The 12,447-nt window shown below is 41.0% G+C and overlaps 1 protein-coding gene across 1 annotated transcript in view; it reads right to left on the bottom strand.

Moving 5' to 3' along the window:
- The window catches only part of LOC137295597 (alpha-aminoadipic semialdehyde synthase, mitochondrial-like), a 48,586-nt gene extending 37,947 nt beyond the window's left edge, over positions 1 to 10,639 (bottom strand). Inside the window, exons 1-11 of the mRNA XM_067827027.1 lie at positions 10,540 to 10,639; positions 6,847 to 7,284; positions 5,865 to 6,041; positions 5,523 to 5,675; positions 5,206 to 5,352; positions 4,653 to 4,731; positions 3,134 to 3,261; positions 2,223 to 2,497; positions 1,739 to 1,850; positions 1,220 to 1,279; positions 514 to 584 (exon numbers count right to left, since the gene is read on the bottom strand). Of these exons, the coding sequence (XP_067683128.1) occupies positions 514 to 584; positions 1,220 to 1,279; positions 1,739 to 1,850; positions 2,223 to 2,497; positions 3,134 to 3,261; positions 4,653 to 4,731; positions 5,206 to 5,352; positions 5,523 to 5,675; positions 5,865 to 6,041; positions 6,847 to 7,089 (1,445 nt within the window). The 5' untranslated portion in view covers positions 7,090 to 7,284; positions 10,540 to 10,639. The remainder of the gene's footprint in view (positions 1 to 513; positions 585 to 1,219; positions 1,280 to 1,738; positions 1,851 to 2,222; positions 2,498 to 3,133; positions 3,262 to 4,652; positions 4,732 to 5,205; positions 5,353 to 5,522; positions 5,676 to 5,864; positions 6,042 to 6,846; positions 7,285 to 10,539) is intronic.
- Positions 10,640 to 12,447: the final 1,808 nt, after the last annotated feature.

Genomic DNA, 12,447 nt, shown 5'->3' with positions numbered 1-12,447 from the left:
TCAATAACATATATATACAGTTATCAATATTTCAAAATATTTTGCTCCTAGTCATTAAGTACCTACCTATTTACACGCAATAAATCGACAAAGAAAGACCATAACTGCAAGATGTCTGGTGTGAGTTGGCCACAACCCATCGTAGGGGGGGAATTGGGGATGGTGGTGTGCTTATTTACAAAACATACCATTTTGACACTGATCTTAAGGGTCAAGCGGGCTGGATTATCTACATTAATATATGGTAAGAAAATGCCACCCACCTCACCAGATTCTCAAGTGATTCCTCATGAACCAACGTGTCATATTCAAGCAATGACTTCTATTTGCGTTCATTTCATTTCTTGACTCCCTACATCTTCTATCAGGACATACAAGAACCAGATGAATACATAAACAAAACAATAAACAATCCAACATAGCTCTGATATGAAACATGATCAACCTGCAGATACAACTGTTGGTGTGAAAGTGGTATGTGAGGCACATGTGACAATTTTCATGACCACTTACTTAGCCTGTTTTCGGAGGACATCTATGTACTCATAATTTGGTGCAAGAGATCCATTGGAAGCTATCACTGCCTGAAAAAAACACAAGACAGCACAAGACATGCATTCTGATTATTTTGTGACAAATAAAACAAATGTTTTAAACACTACTGAATCAGAAGTCATTTTGACACACTGATAATTTACTCAGTTGAACATCATCATGACTGACCTCTGTGCTTAACAGAGGACACAAGGAATGTGAGTCACATATCGGGCAATGTGGGAATCAAACACAAGTCTTTAGAGATAACACTACAACCACTGTACTGCCAAAAGGTGAAAATAACAGGAATGATAAGAATGTTCCACTTGACTTTCAGGCTGCTTTCAGCAATAATCCAGCAATGTCACAGCAGGACACTCAAGAAATGGGCTGGGGAATCAAACCCCAGCCTTCAGTGTCACAAGAAAAACCTGTAACAACTCGTCTTTCCCAACATCCCTTCCATATTACCTTCCTATGCCATATTTCAGCTACATCACATTAGCCTTTAAACATCCTGGTCTTGTCAACCATAGATTACAGTAAGAAGACATCCGATGTTACACAGGTCTTAAGTTTAACCCCCAACCTTATACAACTACTGTATACAGTGAATAATGCATCCCATAAGTTTGCAACAGTTTTGTTGTATCCTGTAATCAAATCCTTTCACCAAACTTACATTTTTAACCACTGGAGAACAGTCATATTCATGGAAGGAATGTTTGGCATCAGACTTCAGCTGCAAAATGAAACATTAAAAGAAAGGTCAAAGGTTTATGCACCTCAGAATCACAAGCAAACCAGTAGAAAGCCAAATACAACATTACGAAATATGCGTGAAGAATAGATTTTCAAAATATACTCTAACTTCCAGAGTTCAGCCCCCATACAGCCACGTTGTTTACACCTTTCACCAGTCAAGCAATTCACATCTGTGGATGAGGCCACATTGTATGTGCCTGATTAAGTGGAACTCTTTCATGTTTGAGAAATGCTGTGTTTTCACTTAACATGTCCACCATTGTCAGATGACCTTGGGTTAGAACTGTATTGTGTAGGCAGCCAGACAGGCAGGCATGCACACATGTTACTTTTGTAGTTAATGACACTTACTAAACATAACTATGCATAAAGTCCTTGACATCAACACCTATTTGTCTAATCAATGTGGTTGAATCTACGCCAGTGAGAAGCTCACCATATCTTTAACATACGGCAGTAACAAGCTCCCAAAGAAGTCTGTGGCCTCGCGTGGAATCTGGGCAGGCATGTTGTCAATTGAGCAGATCAGGACACCATCACCAGCAAAACTAGAATACCAGACCATTTATATACACTCCATTACTGATGATTCAGAACTAAAGTCAGCAAACACTGAATTCAATCAAAAGGTCTTTTGACAAGAAAGGTGTAAAGAACTACAGCTATTCAGCTTCAGAGGCATGGTAACTGATGACATCATAATGATCAAGAGTGGTAACTGATGACGTCACAATGGTCAAGAATGGTAACCGATGACATCACAATGGTCAAGAATGGCAACTAATGACATCACAATGGTCAAGAATGTTGTCCATTGTTGCACACGTTATGCCACATGAGTTTAGGTGGTAACTTTAGGTGGTAAGGTTTATACAATGCCACTAGATTCTCATCATATAACCCCAGTACAACATATCTACCTCTCTGTCTCCATGTTCTGTTCAGCATCGTACAAACAGAACGGAGAATCGATGGTTGTGCACTCCTTCATGAACTCGATAGAGCCGCCAGGGTCAGCAGAGATATCACAGATGGCCACAAGCCGATGGGGGAGCTGAGGACATCCTGCACTGGACGCAATCCAAGGAGATTCCTGAGGTCGTAGAAGCACCTTGGCATCTGGGATGGACAGTAGACGAGGAGCATTCGGTGCCCAGTAGATGCCATTGATGATACAGGAAGCATATGGTGCCACCTAGTGGGGACAGGGGTGGGTGAGTTTCATGTTTTTTAGACGATGTTAACTTGGTGCATTGAAACCGAACCCTTTCATAACCTTTTTTCAAGTTCTATGATAGTTGGAAGTCAAAGCTAAAGATTCTTGCAGAATAATAACATAAATCAAATTAAAAAAATAAATACAATTTATTAGTTAATAAAAATAAACTGAACCAAATTTAACAGAATAAATGCAAGACTCCCTCTCACACCTAGTAATCTATTTAATCTAAAAGAAGAACCCTAACTATAATTATTCCTACAAACTAAAACCTACTATAATCCTACCATTTCCCCCAACCCTCAAATCAATCTCCTTACCTTTAAGGAAGGGAGGAAGACCACGACTTGCTATATGGTCAGGATATATTGAAGCAAGTCACTTCTTAGAGTGTTACAGACTATACCCTTGGCCCTAATTCTTGAGACATTCTTACCCCTAAGAATTCTTAACTTTGATTGTAGTCAATGAGTTAAGAATGGGCTTAAGAAGTTTGTAGGGCTACGAACGTTTTGAGAATAGCTAGCCTGTGCACTAACCTATAGCCTTGGTCAAATAGCTACCTTAACAACCCACTGGCCCGCAATGAAAGATCAACCAAACTGTTCATACCTTATGACTGAAGGCTGAAGCATATCTTTCAGGGTGCTCCTCAAATTCATCCGCACTGAACGCTCCCCCATCCTTTCGGACGTAATGATCATCTCGGCTCACAACACATGCGTACACCTTGTTGGTGGCTGGAACAACAGTGAGTTAGTGAGTGAGTGAGTGAGTGAGTGAGTGAGTGAGTGAGTGTGAGTGAGTGAGTGAGTGAGTGAGTGAGTGAGTGAGTGAGTGAGTGAGTGAGTGAGTGAGTGAGTGAGTGAGTGAAACAAATACAAATTTCAAATTGTTCAATGCAAAAGGTATTAATATATAAATCAACAGCTGATGATTGTTCTTCTTCAGACATTAAGAGATTTGAGCATATTGGTGTATAGTGGCTATTTGTCTACAACCAGTATGACCTAGCAGCTTGTGATTCATTGGTTTCATTTACTATCATTATTAAAGTTCTGCATTCACAATATGATGCTAACATTGTGCCTGCATCTGTATTTATATGGTAGTATGTTAGAGATCTGTAAATATTAGACAAGAATGCCTTCTATCATATATTTGTTAACTGCAGTCTGGATGATTTTATTTGGCTGAATTTTGAGGGGTGTTCTTGCAATAATATACACACATTGGTTTGCCATGTTGCTTCCTCTGTGCAAGAAAGTAAGAAACTTGAAAATGGAATGTGCATGTGTTCATTCACAGTACCAACATTGTGCCTACATATTTGTACCTTGTATCAATATGTGAGAGATGCAGATGTTACACAAGAATGCCTTTCCTCCTGTTTACTCATAACGGCAGACCTTTGTTACTGCGCTTGTTGAGGATAGTTTCTTGAAACCATGAATCTAACTTCCAGGTCTCCTTTGTGATATGACAATGTTTTCAGCCACTGTATATACAGAATCTAACCCAAGTGTCCACTGATATCAAATATATCAACACGAGTTGATGAAGTAACAAATAGACGAGGCTTATCAAGGATACTTTTACCTTTATCAATGAGTGTTGATAGAACTAATATCAGTAGACACAAGGTTGAGATTCTATTTATCATCCAAAATCATTCTTCATTAGTTTTCAATGAAAAATGCACATCTCTGAAGACAGTACTACCATTATACTTACAGTGCAGCAATGTCATAGCACTGTATAGCACTGTCAAGTCATTGTACAAAATCTACTGTCAAAATTATCTCCAAGGAGATATTATCTGACCTTGCACATCCTATATCTCCTGTGGAACACAGTTTTGGATGATAAATACAGCATGTACACATGACCAGTGTGCTAGCATTTTGTATAAAGGGCCTTTGGCCTAGAACTGCTGAAAATATATCAGTCTGTATCTGACTGAATGCATGCACACACATCCATGTGCGCCATCAGGTCACAGCATCATCAGCCTGATCTCTGTGTATGGAAGAGAGACAGACAGTTCTCATGAAGAACATGGGATTCTGGGATATGTAGAATTTTCTGACACCCCATATCTGTGCTCACTGTATGAATTCCCTATACTGACCTCCATGCCTGGCCACCTTGGGAAGATACTGTGGTTCAATGTATTCGTGTGGGAGCTCCTGAAACACTTCCTGAGCACCCTGAAACAGCACAGACTCTTCCTACAACTCTGATGCTTGAATAAGTATTGGTTTGTGCCAGTTTCAGCACTTGTTAGTCTGTGTTTGTTGAGCAAATATTTACTGTTTCTGCTAAACAATATTCCAGCATTTATAAGGCAATCTGATAAAATGTACACCAGCATATTTTGCTGGATACCTGTTCTAACCCTGAATGCCCAGAGCGAGACCAGCATGTTTTCCTGGGACCTATGCCAGCTATGAATGCCATCAAATTCCAGTTAACAATGGCAGTATATACCATTAATGCGTTTGACAGATGATACCTATATGGACAATAAAACCCAGGCCTTCGGTGTGACTAGTGAACACTAGGCTAACGCCTACCTGTAAATACCTTTGGTACTACTACTACTAAGTGTTGATGGTAAACAAACCATCTTCATTAACAATAGCAAAATTATCCCTATCTCTACCACAAGATTAAAGCGTTACCTTAGAGACATTCCCGGAACCTGTAAACACAAATGTGAGTGTACCAAGAGACTTGGGCAGTCTGTCAAGTGCAATCTCGTAGCCCGCATCTCGCACAGCCTGACGGGCCATCTCAGTGTTCCTGTAGTTGTGGCTGGGCCCAATGTGCTACACAGACAAAATACACTTGAAAAAAATGTCATGTGGGTTAGATGGGTGTTTAAATGGCCTTTTTTTATATTCTTTAAAACAGGAATCCCATTGTCTTGCTACTAACATTGTCATGAATGGATTGTGACATGTCCCAGAGCAATGTTGCCAACTGGAATCCCACCTACCATGAATGGAGTGTGATGTCCCAGAGCCAGTAGCCGTAACCCCATCCCGTGCAGTACATTGATCATGCCTGCCACGCCTGCATACTTCCCAAAGGCCACCACACGTTGACCATTCTCATCCACCATCTTCTCATAGTCGATCAGGCGAATATTCTGCAATCACAGTTAACAGGGTTCATTACAAGTTAAACCAACAGCATCACCATACAAACCAATACATATTGGGACAGGGTAACAACTCAGAAGAAATCATGTGATCCACATACTCTAGAACTAAGTCCTGCAAGTTGATGACATCTCCTCCGAAAAATCTCTCATGTGTTATGTATCATGAGCACCTACCTTCTCCAGAATGGCATCAAGCAGTGACATGTTTGCCTCCTGGGCTTTGATGGTGTGGGAGAAAAAGGCGTATGTCTTCTCTGGCATGAGGAGGTCAATGGGAACCTGCTTCACGCCAATGACCAGGGATGCCTCACTCAGGTCTTCTTGGATGACGGCACCCCTGTTAGCATACTCCTGTCAACACACACCATGTCAACCAATGTATATACACTGACTCTAAAGTGAAAGGAGAATATATTGGGCTGATCAAAGAAGCAGTAGAAAGAATCTCAACATGGGTGGCCCAGTCATAGCTCAGGCACTGAGTTGTGCAGTGCAGAGTTGTGGTTCTTGGGCACAGAAAACTCATGACTATAGGCTCGCCCTAATTTCGTTCCATGGTATGACAGCACCACAGCTCATGGACTCCATCAAAGTGGCAAAGGTCTGGGACTTGCATCACATCAGGAATTCCTCCCATATGAAAATGGCACACCATAATATGACTTGATTACTACTCAAAGCTTCTTTAAGCACACATCACTGACCAAAGTTTATCAAAAGAAAATGTGTGAGTCTGGGATGACTAAACCTGATTAATAATTCAACACATTCTCAATACTGCAAAGGCATGTTAATTTAAATCAGCACTATACGATTCCAAAACCTATACATAAGCAATCCTAATGCAGTTTCCACTGACCGTTTGAGGTCAGAGCAAGCACTTCTTTTCCATGTTCTCAAGGATTAAGAACATTATGAGCTGGGATTCCCTGGGGAGTCAGTATACTTGGTCTAAAACAGCTTTGAATGGTATTCAGGCAATACACAGGTGATGTGGGTCCTGTATGTTTACCACTCAAAGTGAATCCGACAAGTACTGACTGGGCTTCTGGAGCCTGCTGTGAAAATTGGACAGTCGGGTTCAAATCCAAGATCCCTCCTTGCATTTCAGTGAGCGGTGACTATCATTCACCAAGATATCACATGACCTCCTTACCTGCATGCTGTATGCTCTTCTGTTTGATGGCTGAACGATGACTTTGATCCCATCCTTGACAAGTTTGGCCACATGGCTAGGTGACAACGGTGCTCTTCTCTCCCAAACATTTATGGTCTCACGTCGAATGGCTACAACCCTCCGTTCATCTCCCATGTGTCTCCTACTGGAGTACACACATCCACCTACACGCTTGAACATATGGCGACATGCCTGGTGGCGGTAGCACACATGGTGCAGCATGGTCAATTCCGACCTTGAATGTCACGTGACTGATCTCCAAACGTTTGTGTGAAGCTGTCTTGGTGCAAGTTGTCTCTCCCCTGAGGATGACCAAGGTGCCGAAAGTTCAGTTAAGTTTGTCCACAGAAGTTTTTTTAGCTCTCACTTGTTGTGAATATGATTATAACGTATAATGGACACAACAATGCTTGTGTTCTGAAAATAAGATACATCTTTTAAGTATGTGAAACATACTATTTCTGAAGTTACACTAAAATTAATCGCAAAAAGATATCTTCTGAGAACAAGCATTATATTCTGTTTCCTGCTTACAACTACAGTCAGCAATTTTCCAGCTATAAAACAGTGGCATCAGCGAAAAATCTACACCTGGGTGATATTATATAATATGAATCACAAATTGGAACAATTACATGACACAAACCAGTCACTAATCTTAACATCTGCGATGTCTTGCTAGGGGCAGTAATTGAAGCATTTGTTCATCATGCCCAAGACTAAGGTTTGATTCCCCTCATGGGTACAATGTGTGAAGACCATTTCTGGTGTCCCCCTTCGTGATATTGCTTGAACGTTGCTAAAAGCAGGTTAAAACTAAACTCACTCTAGGGTGAGTATGGTTTTGGGGCTTCCCGAAATATCACCAAGGTGGACACATCGTTATAACGTCAGCAATATCACCTAGGTGGACAACTGAATGAAACTGCAGCAACATCACCAAAGTGGACATCTGGTCATTATGCCAGCAATATCACTGAGGTGGATATGTGGTTATAACACCAGCCATATCACCAAGGTGGACACATGAATATAACACCAGCATTGTCACAGAGAACACCTGAATAAAACACCAGCAACATCACTGAGGTAGACACCTGGCTATAATGCCAGCAATATCACCAAGGTGGACACCTGGATAAAACACCAGCAATATCACAGAGATGGACACCTGGTTATGACACCAGCCATATCACAAAGGAGGACACCTGGTTATAACACCATCCACATCACCAAGGTGAACACCTGTATAACACCAGGAATATCACCAAGGTGGACACTTGGTTATAATACCATCCGCATCAGCAAGGTGAACACCTGAATATAACACCAGCAATATCACCAAGGTGGACACCTGATTAAAACACCAGCAATATCCCTAGATGGACACCCAGTTATTATGCCAGCAATATCACCAAGGTGGACACCTGAATAAAACACCATCTCTATCACCAAGGTGGACACCTGAATAAAACACCAGGCACATCGCCAAGGTGAACACATGGTTATAACACCAGCCATATCACCAAGCTGTACATCTGGTTATAACACCAGCTATATCACTGAGGTGAACAGCTGAATATAACACCAGCAATATCCCTGATGTGGACACATGAATGAAACACCATCTCTAACACCAAGGTGGACACCTGAATAAAACCCAAGCAAATCTCTGAGGTGGACACCTGAATATGACACCATCAAATCTCTGAGGTGGACACCTGAATGAAACATCAGCAATATCACTGAGGTGAACACCTGAATATAACCCCATCAAAATCTCTGAGGTGGACACCTGAATGAAACACCAGCAATGTCACCGAGGTGGACACCTGTATATAACCCTAGCAATATCTCTGAGGTGGACACCTGAATGAAACATCAGCAATATCACTGAGGTTGACACCTGAATATCACCCCATCAAAATCTCTGAGGTGGACATTTGAATAAAACACCAGCAATGTCACCGAGGTGGACACCTTGATACACCCTCAGCAATATCTCTGAGGTTGACACATGAATAAAATACCAGCAATATCACCATGGTGGACACCTGAATATAACATTATTTGAGGTGGACACCTGGTTATAACACAAGCAAAATCTCTGAGGTGGACACCTGAATGAAACACTAGCAATATCACTGAGGTGGACACCTGAATGAAACACCAGCAATATCACTGAGGTGGACACCTGAATGAAACACCAGCAATATCACTGAGGTGGACACCTGAATGAAACACCAGCAATATCACTGAGGTGGACACCTGAATGAAACACTAGCAATATCACTGAGGTGGACACCTGAATGAAACACTAGCAAAATCTCTGAGGTGGACACCTGAATGAAACACTAGCAATATCACTGAGGTGGACACCTGAATGAAACACCAGCAATATCACTGAGGTGGACACCTGAATGAAACACCATCAAATCTCTGAGGTGGACACCTGAATATAACACCAACTCAGTCATTGGAATCATTGACATATAGTATACCCTGGTTCCCATGCCACTGTTTGTCTAGGTGAAAACCAGGGAGGCGCTATAACCAGGTGTCCACCTCGGTGATACTGCTGGCATTACAACCAGGTGTCCAAGGACTGCCCCAGGGTAAACTTTTCAGTGCATGAACAATTATGTTGTTATGCATGAATTTGTGAGGAAGCCTTGCCTTGATGAACATAATGAAGTGCATGAGAAATTTACTGCTACAGTGGTTGAAATTACACAAAGCAGCTAGATAAGTAATAGAGGCTGACTATTTGTGAACAGACTTGTAGCTTGGCTTTAATATTACCACAGTGTTCTCATTACTTAACACAGCTATCATACCATGTGCTTCCATATTGAGAAAAAGTATTTTCTTGCTCAATGAATATAGAACCCATACTAACATCACATTTTGTATACTGACCTTATGTAAATAATCTCAGTTCCTAGGTGCTGATACATCATTAATTAATCATTACATAAATATACATACATCACTATATCATGACAGTGTGTGATCTAAAACAAAGATCGACAAATCAACAACCTTCATTTGACCCCCCAAGTTGAAAATTTGGAAAGGTTGTAAAGTATCTAAGAGTTAAATAATGGAATTTTTAGTTTCTATCAAAATTGTATGCCTTCACAGACAAGGGAGTTAGTCTATACATGATCATGTTACTATATTATCGTTAGCAACATACGAATTGAATCATTAATTACATAAATACTCAATTAAAGTAATCTGTGCTAAATGCATACATCATTTGTCTGCCATGTGAAAAAACAGTTAGACCATGAGGAATATCACGTGATTCACGACTGCGTTTTTCTGCACTAAGGCGAGGTAGGGGTGGGGGAGGTCTTTAGTGCGAGTGGCGGTGATAGCGAAAGAGAGATTATCAACTGACATGAGATGCTGCAGGTAGACAAATCGTTGTCACGGGGGAGATAATGTGTTTTATTCTCGCTGACATCAATTCATCATTTCGCAAAGAAATAGATAACAACCATATTTGTTGGAACCACGTATCCAAGTGTCAAGGTCGTTGGAAATATTCGCGTGAGGTTATTTACTGAATAAAAGCTCAGACATGCTTCTAATTGTAAATGCAACAGGTAACATATAAACTATGTCATATACTTTATGTAACACTATTTACGTGCAACTACAAACCTTTCCTGTCAAATGCGAGAAAACATGAGGCGACGTAAGTCGGTCAAAGTGGCAAACAAACTTCCACGAGGCAACATGAGTTTGTTGTGTCTTGTCACGTGACCATGTTTTTCAGCCAATCAGGTGGCTTGAAACGACACACACCTCTTCGCTGAGGCGCGGTTGTTTTCCGAGCCGTCAAACTGACCAAAAGCAGATAATTATCCCCTTTTAAGTACTATTTTTCACAATTTACGCATGAATAAATTTCAGTAAATTATAGAGAGCTTCCAGTTTTCATATTTCATAATATTTAGATACAAATATTGCAAGGGAAACTTAGCTCGATTTACATGGGCGGATCCTTGAATTTCTAAAGGGAGGAGGGCAGATGGAGGGTGGTGGGTGGGGGTCGAACCCTCTGACCCCCTCCCACCCCCAACACACACCACCACCACCACCACCCATTGGATCCACTCATGGCTTACCTGAAAATGCAGGTGTACCATACAAATGAAATATCAAAACGAAACTGAAGTTTTATGTCTTGCGTAGTGAAGGCTGCATCCATATGAATATTGCAAACTGTTGCCATGTAACAGTCGAATGGAAATTTACATGAAAACCACAGCTTTCAAACTCAAAGACATACAGTCAGTTTGAACCATAGGCGGCTGTGACTCTGAGAAGTGATTTTGAAAAAGGTAGGCAATTAATGTGTGCTGTATTTTCATTTCGAAATACAATGTACTCTCTCTCTCTTTCCTTGATATGGTTTACGTGATCCTTACGGTGGTTCCACCCTCACTTGTGACTGAACCACCAACGAATTGTTTAATAACCCGTTTAACAACTCGTGAAATGAACTTGACGCCTGAAACGAATCGCTCTGCATTGCACTGAATTGATCCTTGGCAGGTTTAAGGTAGTGGATCGTGGTCATTTGGTTTCCTCTTTTTCCAATTTCCCAAAACATATAAAGTGGAAAAAATATCTGTTAGACTTTGTCCGTTTTCTCCATGTCAACGGTAGTAACTCTACAGAGGGGCCATGCTAGCTCTTACTGTGTATTTTGTGCTTTGTTTACAACAGAATTTTAATATGATCACTAAACTAGAAAGGTCTGCTAACAATTACACCAGTAAGCCAGGAACGGTGTGTCGTATTTATTATATAGCCATGACAGTAGTACAGGGACATTGTTTCCATGACATCTCCTCGTTCAACACAAAAACATCCAAATACACTACTGACGTTTGTAGAGCCGTACTGACGTTTGTAGAGCCGTACTGACGTTTGTAGAGCCGTACTGACGTTTGTAGAGCCGTACTGACGTTTGTAGAGCCGTACTGACGTCCGTTACGCACATCACGTATACACAGGTCAAAATGGCTTACATGATAGACGTGAAGGGACATATTTCGAAAGTTGTTGATTAACCTGAGGTGACTATAAGTATTAGTCATCATTATTCAGATAGGTGTAACAAAACGATATATATAAACGGGAAATCTGGGTATAATTCGATATATAAGTCCATGATTTAATGGGAACTGCTTCTTACCTGAACAGTTCAAGATTTCAATTGTGTGGGCTTACAATAAACTTATATCTACATGCATATACTATTGCATGACTTAACAAAGGCAATGGTCCAATCCGATAGCACACTGGCTCACCTTGTTTTAATTTCTTGCCACCATTGTCTGAAAGAAAAGTCAGTGAGCAGTGTTTTACACTGCTTTTAGCAAAAATCCAGCAACATCATGGCGGGACACTGGATATACGCCCGTGGAAACGCTGTCCACACGAAATGTGGAATTCAGTGCCCCAGAGGTACGTGGCACAACCTTAAGGGTAAGCTGTTCCTAACGTTTTCATTATTTTGCCAGAATATCAGGTTTTGCCATTTGACAGACGGGTCTAGAA

Source organism: Haliotis asinina, chromosome 9 (genome assembly GCF_037392515.1).
Source record: "Haliotis asinina isolate JCU_RB_2024 chromosome 9, JCU_Hal_asi_v2, whole genome shotgun sequence".
Taxonomy (NCBI): Eukaryota; Metazoa; Mollusca; class Gastropoda; order Lepetellida; family Haliotidae; genus Haliotis; species Haliotis asinina.
This window is presented reverse-complemented; position numbering and strand designations above follow the sequence as displayed.